The sequence below is a fragment of the Melospiza georgiana genome, chromosome 3 (assembly GCF_028018845.1).
Source record: "Melospiza georgiana isolate bMelGeo1 chromosome 3, bMelGeo1.pri, whole genome shotgun sequence".
Classification (NCBI taxonomy): domain Eukaryota; kingdom Metazoa; phylum Chordata; class Aves; order Passeriformes; family Passerellidae; genus Melospiza; species Melospiza georgiana.
The window spans coordinates 55,081,094-55,099,674 of record NC_080432.1 but is presented as its reverse complement, the minus strand read 5'-3'; the positions used below and the strand labels follow the sequence as shown (position 1 = coordinate 55,099,674).

General features: G+C 43.9%; 1 protein-coding gene across 1 annotated transcript in view; it reads right to left on the bottom strand.

Moving 5' to 3' along the window:
- The window catches only part of PGBD5 (piggyBac transposable element derived 5), a 67,506-nt gene extending 60,060 nt beyond the window's left edge, over positions 1-7,446 (bottom strand). The window contains exon 1 of the mRNA XM_058019795.1: positions 6,974-7,446. Coding sequence (XP_057875778.1) covers positions 6,974-7,412 — 439 coding nt within the window. The 5' untranslated portion in view covers positions 7,413-7,446. The remainder of the gene's footprint in view (positions 1-6,973) is intronic.
- Positions 7,447-18,581: the final 11,135 nt, after the last annotated feature.

Genomic DNA, 18,581 nt, shown 5'->3' with positions numbered 1-18,581 from the left:
TTGCCCCAAACCAAAGGTGGTTAATTTTCAGTTGGCTGCTGCAGCACAAGGTTTATGAACCACCACCCTGCCCTCTGGGGAGGGAGTTGCCATCCTGTAAATGTCCAAAACACCTATGAATACGGCACTTGAGAAATTGGTTTAGTCATGAACATTGTGGTGGTGCTGAGTTGACAGCTGGAGTTGATGATCTTAAAGGTCTTTTCCAACCTTAATGATTCTGTGAATCTGAATGTGTAAGTTTCAATACATGTAGCCTCCTCCAAGTAGTTTTCCTGGGCATGAACTGACAAGATTACCATTGTCTATATCAATAGGGTACACCCAGCAGCAGACAGCACCATGACATCAATGGCAAGAGTCACACACCCACAGCTACGTGCTGACCCTAGCACTGCACACCTACAGGTGCTCCCTACTCAGAAGTTAACCACCATCTACCTTTCCAAAAAATGCAGAGATGACTAAATGCACTGGATGGGCAGACTTTCCACAACAGTGAATTTTGTAAGTAACTTTAAAAAAAAGAAAAATATTCTCATTTTTTACTTGAATTTAATCTTTCATACACACCCACCTCCCTGCCATATGTAATCAGAAATGAATCACAGTTATAACAGCAGCTGCTTTAAATCTTTTTCTGCTTTTTCTTCACAAGAAATAACACCTTCATTTGTGCCCACTGGTGGGCTCACAGTATCTTTTATGTCAGTCCAATAATCTTCCTTCCAACACCAGTTAATTGCCCCCATCCATACAGACACATGCACAGTATTCTTCCCCTGTGTATCCCTCTCCAACATGATTTTGGCATCCTTACAGTGTGCCTCATCGACTACACTTCACCTTGCCCAGGTTTCAGGTGCATAGTTACAGCTTTGTACTGCTTGCTGAACAGAAGATGCTTGGTTTTGCTCTTTGTCCTTAACACCATGTATGGTTTGTCAATACAGGTCATGTGAATCCCTCATGTTATCCAAGAAAGAACACTCAAAAGCATATTTTCTATCATGTTACATGAATACCAGCTGTTTTCACAGAAAATAAGGACATAGTCCAAGAGTAATTTATACAGACACAAAATCAGCTGTGGAGCTTTCCAAGCCTATGATCCTGCAGTCTGTCAATCAAGGAACTCTGCCTTAATTTTTAAATTACCTTCTCAGGTATCAGTTCATTCATTTTCACACAGAGCCAATGACTGGTTAACATCCTGTTCTTTAAAGAATATGAAGAGGGAGCTTGGATAAGCTCCTAGAAATAATGCCTTGCTACAAGGAACTGAGATGTCAAATTATAGTATCCTCATGCATTTGTCTCAGCCATGCAATCCTTTTGAGTCCATCTGTTCTGTTTTCTAATAACTTGCTCAATTTTTGGCAGTACTCGAAAGAATGAGGTATTTCAGTGATTAGTACCTCTAGTCAGGATGTGTGACTGTATCCATGATTACCTTCCCTTTTAGAAATTCAAGGTATTTCCAAACTACTAAATCCAACCACTCCAAAATTTTTGAAGCTTTAGCACAGGAGGGAAGCAAAACTCTTATACGAACACTAACATGTAAGAGACATTGCCAGTTTCTTTTAAATCTAGGACATCCAGGACAACTTCCCGTGACCTAGCAGTCAATGCAGAGTTTGCAAGTCAACGCCACCATTAGCATCCTCATTAGACTGAGCAGAGGCTGATTTCATCTCTAGGCTGACTTAAAGGCATACAGACAGACATGGAAGCTGTTTGCTGTCCTGTTTCTGAGATGTGGACTAAAGGACATTAGTAGCTGTTGGAACTGATCTACTTTAAATGACCCCATCAGTACCTACAAGGAGAAAACATTCATTTCATGCAGTAACAGATCTAGGAGCAAATATGCTTTTCCTCTGTAAAAGGCTAGGCAAGTGTCTATGGAGAAGACCTTAATCTGCAGAGCTTACAGACTTTCCTGTCTCAAGTACTGACTAGAACAGATTGTAAAAGCAGAGGAAAAAACTGTGCTGGTTCTTTTTTCCTGTAAAGTCTATCTAAATACCAGGTTATTCCCCAAATGCATGTTTAAGGCAGAGGTATGAGCAAAAGAGACAAGGGAACATGGCAAGATAGCTAAGCTGCACTAAATTTTTTAATCAATAAGGCTGTCATATGCACTTTGCTCTCTTCAGTGACGATGGAAGCAGAAAAATATGCTCTAAAGCCATTAAAACCTCCTGAAAAGCACATCTAGATTTTGTAAGATGTATGAGATATTAAGCCTTTGCACAATTCACTTATTTAGCAAAACTTCAAGACTTTAAATCATCCTATAAAGGCTTTGCAAAGTAGTAATGTACATCTTTGAGATGTATTTATCATATCTCACTGAAAGTGCTGCAATACTGTCATTATAAGTAACTTCTACGTAGAATGCAAGAACAGATCATATAAATATGCATTTTCCCCCAATATTTTCCATGGTTATGCAAGTCAAAAGCAGCTAAGTTCTCTGATGACATAAATAAGAACAAAGCATATCAGCATCACTTTATCCACTTAGAGTCAGAAAATTTGGGCCAGATATTTCTGAAGCAGAATCTGACATAAGTGACTAAGTAGCATTCATACTTTTCTTACTCTAAAACTTTTAAATATTGACATCAATCTAGTAAGATGAAAGCCTTCAGATTCTATTCAGGATTTGAACCAAGAGCTCCTGCACTGTTAGGTGGTACTATGTATATGGCCCTCTCTTATGGCCCAGACTGATCCAAGAGCTCTTCCTCCAGGCTTCTTGCTGTTAGAATGCTGACTTCCCATCTGACTGTCCATGCTCTTGGGAACAGAAAATACTAGAAACTACTTTAAATATTTGCTTAAACTTCTTCAAAGTGACAAGATTGCTGAAATGGTCTTAGGAGCTTCTTCCTGAGCACATTCTCTTATACACCAACATGTTCTTCAAAGATGGCAACTTATGGCACACTGCTTCAGAGAAACACTCTGGAAATTCATAAAAGCTATTTTCACAGTCTAAATGCAACTTGAAGAGGATCTGCTATGCTCTTTCAGCAAGGAACATTCATAATATTTTGTCCTTAGGTCTAGGCTTAAGAACATGGTTTGGAGGGCATAGAAAATGAAGGAAACTGGCACTAATTGCCTCCATCTTTGAGGACTTCAACCTTAACTTTAGCTTAGATTTCCCTGCTATTGCTGCCACCCTAAAACATAACTCTATCATAGCATCCTAACAGTAAGAAGTGCTCCTACATCTGAGGTCAATTTTTCTGCTTGCTGAACTACATGGATACAGGACGCATTGGATCCTAGGAAGAAAACACCAGCTACCCCAAATCAGGAACATCCAGCTGAGCAATACCAGGATATTCTTACCTCCAAAGACCCCAAAAAAACCAAGAGCAGAAGCAACACTGCCTCTGTGTATTACACAACAGTTCCTGGCAAGATTACTGAGCTTACAAGGGAAAGCACCACTCAGAGCCACCTCACTCCTAAAGAAAGGAAGAGCACACCAATTAAGTCTGAGGCAGGAGTGACCAGAGATGAAGGGCTTATCTTGAGTTACTGGCATATACTGGCTTGTAATAGTAGTTGCTTGCTCTCTCTCCTTTTCAATCATGCTTTCCCAATCCCAGTAGCAATTTGTTATCTTATTCTTTCTGCCCTCTACAACTAGGTCAAAAAGCTTGGATCCAGCATTTGATCATGGATGACATCTTTTTAAACACCATGCTAAACAACCATGGACCTGCTGCAGCCAGGTGCTCTTTGTGAAGGAAAAGCATTTCAGCAACTTCCCCAAGTCCTCATACCCATTAACCACATCCCAGTACCTCAGAACTTATATTATTGCCTTGGTGCTTGTGACAGACACTTGTTTCCTGAACCTGATTTCATTAGAATTATACACTGCTACAACTTACCAGTTTAAAAATCAGGGTACCAAATCATATGGTTGAGAATTTTCTCACCCACTAAAAAGTGATTTGCAAAATAGTTTAACGGGAAACAAAGTGGCAGCAAGCCATCTGTTCTAACCTCTATGTTAAAGTTAACAGCTATTTTGGATTTCAACGAAGGAAGTCACCTAAAGCTATTAACATTGTGGTGGGTTTTTTCCCCCCCAGGGAATCTAAGCACCCACTATTATTATTAAATGGAAAAGGAACAACAGGAAGTGGAGATCCCTGAAAAAGTGGCAGAAAACAAAAAGTCTGGGACACAAACAGCACTGTGCTGCATAGCTCTGCCAGTCACTTATCTCCTGGCACAGAAGATAAGCCAGACCTTTCCCAGTTTGTCAGAACCTGCCCACAAGCAAGGCAGCATCACCACACAGAGATGCAGTGACCGACTGCAGACTAAGGACATACTCAACCATCTAACACACTGCCAGCAGCTTCCAGCACATCTTGGTCCTGAGTGTATTTCTGGGATGAAGTGTCAGTTAGCCTGTCTGTGCTCAAGATTAATTCTAGGGATGGATACAATGCTTTTTAAAGACATAAGTTTAATATTGAGGCTGGGAAGGCAAAGGCAGTAGTGAGCAATCGAGTCAAAAGAAAAAAGGGAAGTGATAGTATTTTCTACTTGTAGTTAAAAAGACCACAAGCTTTATAAGTGGCTCTTTATTTTTTCTCTTGAGAGCTTTAGCTCACTCAACTAACTCAAACTTTTTTCTCCTCCACACACTCCCTTTCACGAAGCAGCAGTCTCCCAAACCAAAGAGCTTGACATTAGGTTTGACCCTGGTCTCATTTGAGAATTTATCTCCAGCATCAATGAGGCTGAAGTCTCATGAGATATTTGTCTCCCGGCATGAGATGATGTCAAGTACTTGACCTAAGCAAACCTTGAGATTTTGACCAAAAGGCCATGCTCTAAAGTTTTGGTGCTAACCAAAGGTAATTTTTATCTTGGTCTCATGTAAACTTATTCCTTTTAATATCAGAACCTAGAAAGATAGAATCTTACATCCAACACATTTCAACTGAGAACAGAGTTTTATTGGTGCTCTAACCTTGTATTTCTTGCTTGTGTTCCATCAGGGGCTGAAAGACATGCTGTCACTGCAAGGCACCTCAGTGGAGACCTTTTCCTCACCAAGTATAGATACAAACTTTCGTGTCAGAGTGGTGTCCAATGAAGCAACGATGGTACCAGCACAAGTACGTTCAGCATGACTCTGATAATGATATCTGCAAGGCCTAAAGCCAGTCAATGTACAAACTAGATTTATAAGATCCCAGTTATATACAATGCAGTAGTTTCCATAAGTTGGACTTTGAGTAGTCAAAAATAAAAATATCACAGCTAGTTCATGCTTCCCACATATTAAATCATGACACTACCTGAACTTCTGCCAAACCAAATCACCATTCTATGAAGAGCATGCAGCATCTATCATCATCATCACAATCAACACAACTAAAGGGCAGAAGAAACCTCTTCTGCATCTATTAGTGGGAGGAAACATTTACAGCAATATCTATACACCTTCCTCAAGGGACATCTGCATTGCTCCTGTCAACCATAAATCTGACTCCTTCAGTTCAAAGGAAATATGAATTCCTGAATTAACATGTCATCCAATTCCTTTCCAGATCAGTATTAAAGCACTAATCCCAGTTTTGCCTGTGTTAAAAAGGATATTACTATAAAGCAATGATATGAAGGAATAAGCCATCAAAGGCAGATAAACTAAATGAAAATCAATGCTGAAATATCATCACGTCATGAAGCTTATAGTCCAGAATGTCATCCTAGGTATGCTTATGAATAAGAACCTTCAATACAACTCAGGAGGTTTTTTACAGAGGCACATAACAGTGATTTTAAAGCATTTTACAAGGTTCAGCTATTTACAGAGGCAAACACAGCTCCTATTTGCACATTTGTCAGAAGCACAACTGAACTTTCTCCGGGCTCCAGTGCTAGCTCCACCTTCCTCCCGAACCATCCAAAGCTGCTTCCTCAGACAGGTTCCTGCCTACCTCACTGCACAAATTTCAGCACACTACACTGAGGACAGCAGCACTCTTTGGCATTTACTTTTAACAGCCAAATGAAGGAATTAAACACTACTAAAAAGAAAAGACAAGCAACCTTAGGCAATCATCCTATCCTATTCTGAGATGCACATGTTGAATTTCACATCCCAGCTTTTCATAACCATTACCCTGTTCTTGCAATGCCTTGCTACACGGTCAACTTGGCTGCCGAGGCCTGCAGATTTATTATAGGTTATAATGGCTCCCTCGGCAAGCCAGCGCTGTAACTTGCCACACAAGCCACTCCACGGAGATCTCCGTGCTGTGCACTGCTGCTGTAGGTCGCGCTGTGTCATTTCACCACTCTCTTGGTATTTCCTCTGGCCAAAAGCCACGCAAGGAGGGTTAAGTTTAGGGACGGCTGCACAGAAAACCTTGCAGCCAGGGGGAATCCCAGTCCGAATCCCAGAGCCCCAGTGCACAGCGCAGGGCAGGTGACCCGCGGCTTTCCCCAGCAGTGAGCGGGGACGAGGAGCCAGCCGCACACCGGAGCGGAGCCGCGGCGGGGCCCGGACACCCACCCTGCCCGGGGCAGCGCCTGTCCTCATCCCGCGGGGCAGCCTGCGCTGCCGGCGCTCGGGGCACGGCCTCAGCCCCGCCGGGGAGGGGATGCCTGTGACTAAGCACACGCGGCCTCTCCTCGCCCTCCCGCTCACCGCCTCGGCCGGGCTCTCCAGCACCGGCGCGCCCGGCCCCGGGCACCAGCGGCCGGACAGCGGGACCGCTCCCGGGAAGGGGCCGGGCAGGGCAGGGGGCACCTGCCGTGCTCCCCCGGCCAGGCCCGGCGCCGGGCAGCAGCCCAAGCGGCAGCCGGGCCCGTTTACGGGTTTCTCTCCCGTGCTGCGCCGCTCCGCGCACCCCCCGCTGTCACCCCCACGGCAGCCCGGGCCCGCCGCCCCCGGCCCGGCAGCCCGCTCTCCTCGTACCGCTGCCATCCTTGAAATGAGGGGGTGGGACGTCTCGCAGCGACCGGGTCCATCCCCCCCTCTCGGCTTCCTCCTCCTCCTCCTCCTCCTCCATAGGGCCGGGGCCGCCCGGGACGGCGCTGCCGCTGCAGACCTGCCGCTGCCGCCGCCGCTCCGCCGGGGTGGCCGCCGCCCGGGGAGAGCGGCGCCGGGCCGCCCTGCTCCGCGGGCTCGACACCGCCAGGCGCCCCTGGTCTTCCTCGTCGTCGTCCTCGTCCTGGGAAGAGGCGGCGGAGCGAGAGTCGGCCGAGGTGCTGTAGAAGGGGTTCCCGCTGCTGTCCTGGCCCGACTCCCCGAAGACGTCGTCGGAAATCTGCAGGCTCTCGTAGCGGGATCGGGCCGCCTCCAGCAGCGATAGCGCCTTCCTGCGCGCCGGCCCGCCGCCGCCCTCCGCCATCATCTCGGCCGCCGCCAGCAGCCGCCCGCGCTCCCCTCGGCCCGGCTCGGCCGGGTCCTGCGGCCGCAGGCAGCAGCCCAGCAGCAGGAGCGGCTCGGGCACGGCGGCGGGCAGGCAGCGAGTAGGGGAAGCCCCACCGCCGCCGCCACCGGGGCTGAGCCCTGCCTCCCGCTCCCGCCCGCACCACCCGCCCCTGTGTGTGTGCAGGGACATGGGGGGAAGGAGCCAGCTCAACATCTCCAAGTACCACATCCAGCCAATTGCCGCGGCACTCCGCGCTCGGGAGGTGGGGTTATATGGGCGCCGCGGGCCAGCGTGGGCCGCCCCCTGCCCGCCTCCCGCCCGCCTCCGCTCCGCCCATTTAAAACCACAGCGCCGGCTGCCGCGGGGCCGTCGCTGCGCCCCGACGCCGGGAGGGGGTCTCTAAGCCCAGCGCCGCTCCAGCTCCCCGTCCTGGCCCCGATCCTAGCCCTTGGTGCCGGCCCCCATCCCGGTCCCGGCCCCCGATCGTGGCCGGAGCTGTTCGCCGCCGCGGTGCTGAAGCGGCGCAGGGCAGAGGCAGGAGCGCTGACCTCGGTGCCTGCGGGGCCCACAGTAGGGCCCGCCGGGCGGGGACACGGAGAAGGGCTCCGAGAGGGCTGGAGGAGAGCGCCGAGGTGTTAACCCGCTGGCTCCGAGCCCCGACAGCCTGGCCGGGCCACACAGCCCGTCATGCAGGGCAGCGTGAGCAGTGGGGACCGTCGTGTCCCTGGCCCACAGTGGGACACACAGCTCCAGCGCCGGGGCAGTCCGAGAAGGGAAGTGGGGAAGGTGCTGGAGCACGGTCTGTGGGACACCTGGCAGGCCCTGCCACCCGGCTGGGGCGCCGTGCAGACTTTGACTGGCCTTAGGGACACACACGTGCTCCTGCCTGTCCAGCTCTCTGCCGGCGTCGGGCTCTGCTTCCAGTGCATACTTTGATTTCTCAAGTGAGTACAGAGTGGAGTAACCATTCTTCCAAAATCGCCACTGATTTAAAAGCAATGTCACGGCACAAGAAAAACGAGAGAAGTGAAAACACCCGTGCCCTGACTGGGTTAGTTAAACATGATTCCGAAACATCCCTGGAGTAATCTAAGGATTTTGTACAGCAGCTGATGCCCCTGGTTGTGCAGCAGTCAGAATGGTCTCTCTGATGTTACAGGAATGTTTGAAATCCCTGATCAAGGTTTATTGTTTGCTACTGGGCATCCCACTGTGCTGGTTACTGTACAAACACTTATTAGGACGACAGTCCTTCCCTCCCTTGTCAACAGCAATAGCAGCTATTGAGCCTACCCTTTCACAGCACTGCTTTCAAAATAAACAGCAATCGGATTCAGGGGGGTGGAGGAGTTTTGTGCAGCTTAAAATTTGCAATTTTTGATGCAAGATTTCAGAGCAGGTTGGTCTGAGGATCTGTTAATGCTGCAGATTTATCAAATTTTATAACACTAAATGTTTCTGTCTTTAGGAAAGGAAGATTAATGACCTTCTGATGATCCTCAAGGACTCTAGCACAACATGAAAAATTATAAAAGCTGGAATGTGTAGGTATTTAAAAGACCAACCTTATGTTCTATTCAGATATTTTTAAAGTTGCAATAGCTTCATTAAAACTTTAAAGTTCTATATAATGTATACAGGCAAATCCAGAGAAAAAAATCAATCTTCTGCCTCCTTAGGTAAACAGGAAGGCCTAGTGTATTTTGAGGGATGAGATTTAAGTTCCATTTCTACTTTCAAAAATGTCAAAACTGTCTTACTGACTATATTAAAAAAATCTGTAAGTTTATATACAAACTTTTTTTTAATTCCAAGCTCAGCCAACTTAGCCTGTGACTTGAGCATTGCACTATCTTCATTTCATCTCACTGGTGACCAGAAATCATGTCTCTGTAGGCCAAGCTAAGCTTTTAATAGATCCATGCCACCCTGTGTCTTCAGAATACTGTGAAGGGAAGGCATGATTGGATATCATAAGAACCTTTCTTGCTAATGATGAGTGACTATCTTGAACCTCATGAATCCTCTTTGCTTGGTTGGCATGTAGAAAGCCACAGACTCTTTTTCACAAATGTTGTCTGTTTTATAGCTGTTCTCAAAAAACAAAAAAAATAGGGATGGCCTTTGTTGAACATCTCACACAATGGTTTTTAAGACTGAAAAAAGCCACTTTAAATATGTTGACATGTTCTTTGTAGTAGGGATATTGAAACAAACTTTTGATTTTTACAAGAATGGAGGTGTCCATTTAGGTGATGTAGAATTCACCTTGGCATCCACGTTCTATGGAAGTGTCCATGGATGGACCTCATCCATGTCTCAAATGTCAAATGTCTTCAGATCTGCTGATTCTTTTTTGTGAAACACAACAGCTGGAAGGACAGCTCCAAAGGCCAGGACAGAAAGATAAGGTTTTTGAGAATGGGCTCCCAGTAAAAGAATGGATGGGAACTGTCCAGAGACCAAAGAAACCCACACAGCCCTCTCTAGCTGCTGTTTGCAGCAAGGACAATGTTTCCCAACTCATGCATGCTTTGTGCCAAAAACAGGCTTCCATCCCAGCTGCCTGATGCACACTGCCAGAACCTTCCCACCTCATGGCCAAAACTTCAATTTTCATTTCTTAAGAGAGTGATGTACACAAGAGCTCTGGGAGGAGACCACTGCATTGATGGAGAGAGGTGGCACTAACTCTTTAATCTACCAATCCAACATGACATTTTAATGATGGAGTCTGCTGCCATGCAAACACATGCAGATTTTGCTGATGGAAATTTGCCCTCTTTCAGCATAGCCTATACAATGACAGGTCCCTCTTCTGCCTGTCCCACAAGCAGAGAAGCTGCTTTAGTCTCTCATGCACGCATGGGAAGATTACTTTTCTCAGGCAGGACTATAGAGGCTCCCACACAGGGCTGCATGCCTAAGGTTTTGGCTTGCCTTATGGTCTAAGACAGCTTTTCATATGTACCCCTCTGAGCATCCACAGAAGCTGCTGATTGGATTACTGTAACCCAAAATGAGTATTCTGGACTGTGAAAATTGCCATGTATGACATGCTAGCAGTCATTTGATCCCAAATGATTGCAGAGGCACAGAGATATGATGAATTATTCTAAAAATGGTTACATAAGTCCACTGGATTTTTATGAACAGCCAAGAAAACCATCACCAGGGGTGATTTGCAGTTGAAAGATCTAATTATATAAACCTAATGGAATGTTATAAACATAGCTGTGTTTTCTCCCGAATCACTTAAACTTGTGTTTAGCTGCTAGAAAACACTACTGGAGTAAATGGACTTTTGTAGCCATGGCAACCTGTGGATCCACTTTTAATTTGTCTACAGAGAAAATGTTTGGTGTTATTTTCCTTGAAGTTTTCTGGTTTTATTGCAACAGCAAAGATGCCTTCTGCAAACTCCTTCTGACCCTGACAATCTTCATGGTTAAGACTATGATAGTGGGAAATCTTGTGTTTCTCAGTTCTCAGAAACTTTTTCATAGTTAACTCTTTGAGGAAGGGTCTTGTGCCATCTTCCACCATATTTACACTGTCAAACCATGGCCTAGATCCAAAAGAATATTGACATTTCTGTCTCCTACCTAAGCTTCCTCACTTCCTATTGATTTCACAGAGTTTGTAGACCCAAGCCCTCGTGTGTGCTTGATCCTTTCATAACACAAGTGCACCAAGATGCAACAATATTTAATCGGATTACAAAATTATTCTTTTTTAATCCCTTGTTCTGAAAGTGCAGCCTGTAATTCAGATTACAAACTGTCTTCCATCTCAAGACCCCACTGAAAGGAGTCTGTAGATTCAGAGTCAAGTTCCTTAACCAGGGTGAGGCTTCAGTTCCCTCTTCCATTATTGAATGGCCTCAGAAGAACAGAAAAACTTGGGAAAAAAGCTTCATCAAGACTGAAAACAGTAATGAATTGGAGCCAGTGGATTGTTTCCTCCCAAGCCCCTGAGAAGAGGGAAGGGAGGGACTGGCAGAAATCATGGATCAGTCTGGTTCTCAAGTACAGGGCCATTTGGTGTCCCTACTTTGCAGGGAAGAAATCTCTGCAGAATCCTGTTACAGTGCTCTGCTCACCCTCCACAAAGGCTTCTGTTCCATGTCTTGCTGCATGGCACAGGGGAAAGCAGCTCAGCAGGGATTGATCTGCCACTGTCCTGCCCTGCCAAATCCAATGCTCCATGCAGGCTGTTGTGGGGCTCCTTCTCATCCACCCTGCAACTCTCCTGTTGGAAGCAACACTGATAATATCTGTGGGTTGTGGTTTTTTTTCTTTTAAATTAATTAAGTATTTACAGCACATGACATGGTGAATAAAATAAAATGCTCGTCTAAGTATTTCTTTTTTGCTTTCTGTTTTCCAATTGCTTTGTGTTGTTTGAACCCTGTATTCTTGGATTTATGTTTAACATTTCCCAAGTATGGTGTTGACCCAAATAAAGGAATAAAGGAATAAAGCAAGGTGCTGTTTTCACATGAGAGAAATGGAACAAATATGTTTTTTTCTTATAGTATGAGAGGAAGAGATGATTTTTGACTCTTCTAATACTGAAGCAAAAGTGCACTGAAATTTAAAAATCAGGAGAGAAATTTCAGTGCTTCAGTGATGAAAAATTTTGATTTTGAGATTAAGAGCCTGTGGAAACCACATTTTTGTGCATGCCCAGTACATTTTTAGCAAAAGCTGTATTATGAACAGGACTCACCTAAGCTCCAAAGGGATAGATAAGGTGTGTGGCTCATGCATGCGTGGAAAATCAGCAGTTTAATCAATAATTTATGGAGGGTGCATAGGGTGTTCTGCAATATCCCTTCCTTCCTCTGTGGTGGGGGTGTGGGAGAAGCTAAATGCATTTGGCCAGAGCAGAGCAGTGCTGTCACTCAAAAATCAGAGTGCTGTACAGCTATACTTGCTTTTCCATTGAAAACCATGCAGTTTTGAAATGCACTTTTGGAAGGGCTGACCCCACCCACAGTCAGGCAGAGCCTCAGGGGAGCACTGTTAAAGGCTGCAGTCCTTAAGCCACTGCTCTACAACAGCCTGCATCCCCCTGCAGTGCAGATCAGGTTCAACTTTTGATCATCATGGGACCTAAACCTAGAAAGTCCCTGGGACTGGTAGTGTGGAACCATCTGGAGGCTCTTTGTTTAGCTAGTTAATTCTATTAAAGCACACTACAGGATTATGAAGTTTGCAGGGCTTGATGCTCAAAGTTAGTGACAGGAATTTAGCTCCTTGTGACCTACAACTCACAGTCAGGTCTGAGAGAACACTCCTTATCATGCAAATCACACATGCAAAGCTACCTGAATTTCTACCATCTACAACCCCGTTTGCTGCAAATCATAATTTCATATCCTATCCTGTATTTGTTCATTAGCTCAGTAAAAACATAATAGAAATTTCAGGGAAAGTCGTGTTGTGGAAGCACATGAAGGAAGTGATCAGAAAATGGGATCCCAGCCAGACTGGTTCCTAGTTTGCTGTTATGCATAGTATTTGCTTTGCCATGGCCACCCTTGCTTTATCACCACTGGTCTGCAGATTCTCCAGTTTGCTTTCTTGGGATTTCTCTTGAAGGATGCCTCAGGTGCCAAGGCAGGTGCCTGTCTGGGTGCATGGCTACAGCTGTATTCTGTCTATTTCCTCCACAGATTACACTGTCATTGCAGCTCAGACTAGAGGGTTCTTCAGCTGCAGAGCGAGCTCATTCTTTCTGAGTATCAGCTTGTTAATTTACTTTTCCAACACAGAAGTGGTAAAATCGTTAAATAGTGCAAACATTCATCTTCTACAATAAATATTTAATAGTTGATGTTTAATTTTAAATTACCATATTCATATTATTATTATTATTATTATTATTAAAACATTAATGTTTAGAATAATAATATAATAACATTAGGATACGATGTTATTGAAAAGAGGCCCCAAATCTGCTATAACATTTTGAAGACCTCTTCTTGGAGACAGAAAACATAACCCATGAGTAGGTAGATGAGCCATAGTGGCCAAAACCAGTTCCTCAAGTTGTTTATTATCTACCATCACTTTATTTTTCTATGTATTCTGGTTTCTAGCATGTTTTTCTAAAATGCCCTTTAAAACCACCAGGAAATACAGTACCCCATCTGGCAGTTGCCAAGATGCATTGATTAGCTTTATCTAAATAGGCTCCAACCCATCAATAACTTGTGCTAAACCTTCGCATAAGAGATTGTTTCTTTCCTTTTTTTTTTTTTTTTTGTTCTAGTAATTTGTTAGACAATTTTAATCCTATTGGAATAGGTAGTCCTTGCAAAGCAGTACAGGTTAGCAAAGTGAGTTTAGACTCATGCTCTGTTGCATTTCATCAGACACCAAACAGATTCATTGAAGTTTTGGTTAAAAGCAACTCCCTTCATCACATTTTTTAAGGGATTAGTTTCTTTCTGGAGGGGAAAAACGATTGAAAAGTCAAAATATCACCTCTATAGGGTGATTTGAATCACTTAGGGATCTGAAATGGAATCACATCTTCCCACAAAAACAGAGTAATGTTAGTCATAGACTGTGGCAGATGTCTGTTAGTCACCACTAAATTAGGAGAGTTTACCCACTCTGTTCAATCAGTGCAAACATGAAATAGATCAGGTCTCAATTAGCCGTAGCAAAAGAAGTCTTTCAGAAGTCAAACGTTGATCATAAAAGGGGGCAAAACTGAAAATGTAAAAGGGAGCAGGGAAGAAGAGTGACAGATTATTTTCATTAGTAAAAATAATTGTTAATCTCAAAAAAACCTTCTGTTTGACATCTGCCCCCCATGGGAGGTAATTTTTTTTTCCAAGCAAAGACTGAATGTTCAGCCATCACAAACTAAGTGGGTTTTGCTCTTGAGGGTAATTGAACAGCTGCAGCAGTGAATGAAATGTACAAACACTTGCCAGGTCTCAGGATTTGGCCCATCAGGTGGTCCTTTCAGGGCATGGAACTGGCTGCTGGCTCAGCACACTCGGAATTTCTATTCTGAGATGCACCACTGAAAGCTACCAATTCCAGGAGCTGAGGTCTCTAAATAGCTTGCAATGTTGTTAGAAATAGGATATTTAAAGACATCTGGAAAAAAATATTTGTGAACTTCTGTCAGAAATGGCTTTATTCGCATGCCAGTTTTTCTCCAAATATGCAGTCAGGATTCAAAAGAGGAATATTTCCAAAGAGTGTTGTCAAGATAAAAATCAGAGTTTTTGGTACTGCAAGATGGAGAAAATTATTAACTGAAATGCATTTTCAGAAGCTCCCACTAAGTAATGCTGAAAATAATTTTAAAAAACCAAAAGAAATAATACAGATTTACATTCTCCCTTTGTTATTATTGTAGCTTAGGCAGTTTGGTTAATGACTGTTACTTTCATTCACATGGGCATGCCCTGACATACTCCCATATTTTTTCATCATTTGGCGACCTTGTTGTGTGTTGGGTTGATTACATTTCAAAAGAAGCGTAACATTTTACTTAAAAAGCCTGTTCCAACTGACTTAAGGAAATGTGAGAGCACTGTTACATGATGGAATCCTGTTCCGGGCCCTTTTTATTTGCAGGGAAATGATGTGGTCCAAGAGGCATTAAAGCAGTGTTGGTGACCAGGTGCAGCAACCTTGAGCCAGAAGGCTGCTCTTCCAGGTGTGCCATGAAGGCTGCTCTTCCACATGTGTGCCATGAAGGCTGCCCTTCCATGTTTGCCATGGAGGCTGCTCTCACACGTGTGCCATGAAGGCTGCTCTTCCATGTGTGCCATGCCATTGTTACCTGGTGGATCAATGAATGGATCACCAGTGCAGAGAGCTGCTGGCAATGCCCCTGCTGCTGCATTGTCTTCTTCCTGACAGCACCAACCTAGAGGTTAAATCCAAATAAGAGCAGTAAAGCCACTGTTTCTGGTTGTATCTCAGTTTATTGCAGCTCACACTGGGAAGCTACTTCCTGCTCACTGAGGCTTCATGGCAGACCAGTCCATTTCTCAGACCTTGGAAGGTCTCCTAGTGCTTAGCTTGGGGATTGCTCTTCTTAAATCATCAGAGAATACTTGAAGAGATCAATTCTGTCTTTGTGCTTATTCTGTCACTGGTCAAACACTCAAGTTGTACTTTGTCTAGAGATGTACCATGATTTTTCCATCAGAGCATTGTCCAGCTATCAGAAATCTACAAAAATTAGGCAGAACACATTGGCCTGGATTGGAAAAGGCATCTACGACCTCAGGGTATCAGCCTTCCCCATTGTCTGCTTTCTCCAAAAAGCGACAACGAACACACAACTTTTTTCATGTTCTTTCTTATATATATATATGCAGAAAAAAATTCTGCTAGGTGAGCACAGTTTTACTGAGTTGTTTTTGTTTTTTGCAAGGCTATGTCTGCTGAAAGCAGCAGAATGTTCATGGAAATTCAGCTAACACTATAAATCTATCCGTGCTTCATGTGTCACGTCCTAGTCTTCCTAATTTCATGAAGCAAATGAAAAACCACAGGGGGTAAAGGGTTTACTAAATTTTAGAGGGACAGTGATATTTGACAGGTACTTAATTATTATGTTTTCAAAGTTAGTCTGTAACATGGAGTCTAGTATAAAAGAGAAAGAGAAAGACTTCTGAATGCCAGATGAGTTATTGAAGCTTAAGATAGATATTACACAAAATACTGCAGCTGCTTGCTGTCAAACTGTTCATTTGTGCACTACAATGTCTGTTTAACTTTTCCTCACTTGGGCCACCTGCCTTTTCAAAATGTTTTATGTGTGAGATAAATCCCTGGAGGAGATTGCACAAACAGCTTAAGGAAATATGGTGTTATTCTCCTGATTTATACAACAGTTGCATTTTCCTTCATCTTCTCATGGACTTCATCTTCCTTGTAAGGTTTCCCTGGTAGGACTTTTGATTTTAGAAGTCTTTTCCCATGGTGGCTTGCTCTTTCTCTTTGGTTTTGTTGAGTTTTTTTAAAATCCTCTTCGCCCTGCCATGCTTAAAATATAGAAAAAAAAATCACAAATTAATAAACTCCCTGATGTGTGTTTGTGAAGCAATGAGGAATCAGGAACTGACTGACTTATATGAACAAAAAATATCTTGCAGGTTTTTGGATTTATAGTAATTACTCTTTAAAAAGCCATTGCATGGCTTGATTTCCCCTCTGGTCATCCTTATTAGTGAATTGCTACAATTGCAGAAGGAACATTCTCTTTTGACTCTGATTCCTTTCCCATTAAAGAGGGGAAATCTTGCTGCTCTGTCGACTCAGCCTTCCTCACTGCAATTCCAGGCATGGTCTGAACAGCCATTGAAACATCAAGCAATGTCCCTGGGTAACTCTATATCTGTCATTTCCAGGGCTCCATTTTCCTATGTAGCCCATGTCTTTGCCTTCTAGAAAGAAGGCAAAATCTTGTTCATAACTCCTTCCCATCCTCAGTTACTGCTACTAGGTGTCTGACAACTGTCTTCTCCAGGAAATCTTACCATCCACTTTTGCATCCTGAATATCTTCAACTACTTCAGCACCTACTAACAAGGTGATGCCTCAGGAGCACACTGAGTATTACACCCCTGTCTCAAAGACAATTATTCTTAGCAGTACTTAAAGACTGGTATGTAAATTATGATACTCTGGAGCCTTGAACTTCTTAGTAAAGTAGGCATTTGCTGCAGGCAGCTGCAGTACAAGTCAAACCAATTTATTTAATATAGATTAATAGTTTGATATAATTATTTTCCAAGGACACTTACTAGGCTTATTTTTGAATGTTCAGTAATTTTGTAGTCCCAAATATACTGTTTGGTGAAAGTAGCTGGATTTATACTTTTAAACCATCTTTGTTTAATTTCAACTCTTTTTTTTCCCAAGCAGAGACTCTACAAAGATGAGCAGAGGTCAAATTGTCAGCTGTGGCTGTAACACTCTCCCCTTTCTTCTAGTTCAGCAAGCTCAAATCCCATAAATCTCCTTGATCTTGAAATACACAAAAGCACACTGAAATCTAAAAGAAAAACTTGAGCATTTAGCTGTCTTGAAAATGTACTTCCAAATATATATTCTGCAAGATTTATCTTACAAAGCTTGTTAAACAGATGTGTTCAGTACTGGGCACCTTTTGTCTGGTGGTTTAAGTAAAGAGACATTGATTCTACTGAGAGAAAATAATAAGTAAAGACTATTGCAAAATAGCTGACTGTATATAGGGCACTTCTTTAGGAATAAGGGCATACTAATTAATTTCTGTATTGTGGAAAATAATGGAATCACAGAATAGTTAGGGATGGAAAGGAGCTCTGGAGATCATCCAGTTAACCCCCCTGCCAAGGCAGGGTCACCTCAAGCAGGTGACACAGGAACATATCCTGTTGAGTTTTGAATATCTGCAGAGAGGGAGACTCCATGATCTCCCTGGGCAATCTGTTCCAGTGCTCTGCCACTCTCAATGTAAAGAACTTCTTCATTTTAAGTTGAAACTTCTTGTGATTTAGATTATGGCCACTGCTCTTAATCTGTCTCAGAGCACCACCAAAAAGAATCTGGCACAGATGTAGATATGTAGTAAGGAAAATCTGCCTATTTCTTAATCACATGAATGTGTTTATAATTTGCCATGTCAGTAAATGATTGCTTGTTCATGAGGATATGTGTTTGCAGCAGGTACTGAGATCAATCAATAGGGTAGGCCAGATAATCTGTGGTAGTAACAGTGATTCAATTATATTCAGCCCTATTAGCCTTATCTGGCTGTAAGATTTATACTGAGCATGTTGGGGAAGCCTCCATTTGTCAGTGCTCTCCTCTGCCTTGTGTGCAGAGTGGGAAGCAGCACAAAAATGCAGGCTTGCAACCTGGATTCCATGAGACACTGACAAGATCCACCTTATCTGTGCCCCTTTTTCCTTCACAAAGGCTCTGCCACATTCTCTCAGAAGGACACTTCAGGCGCAGCTGAGAGCCAGCTGCAGGCTGGATGAGTAGTTCCAACAGTGACAGCTGGCTCGGGGTGTCTGGTGCACATCTATCCTGTGTAATTCAGAGATCAGTGCTGCCTCTGGGTGATGGGTGTGTCAGGCTGCTTGACAGAGAGTGCCAGATGCCACACTCCTTT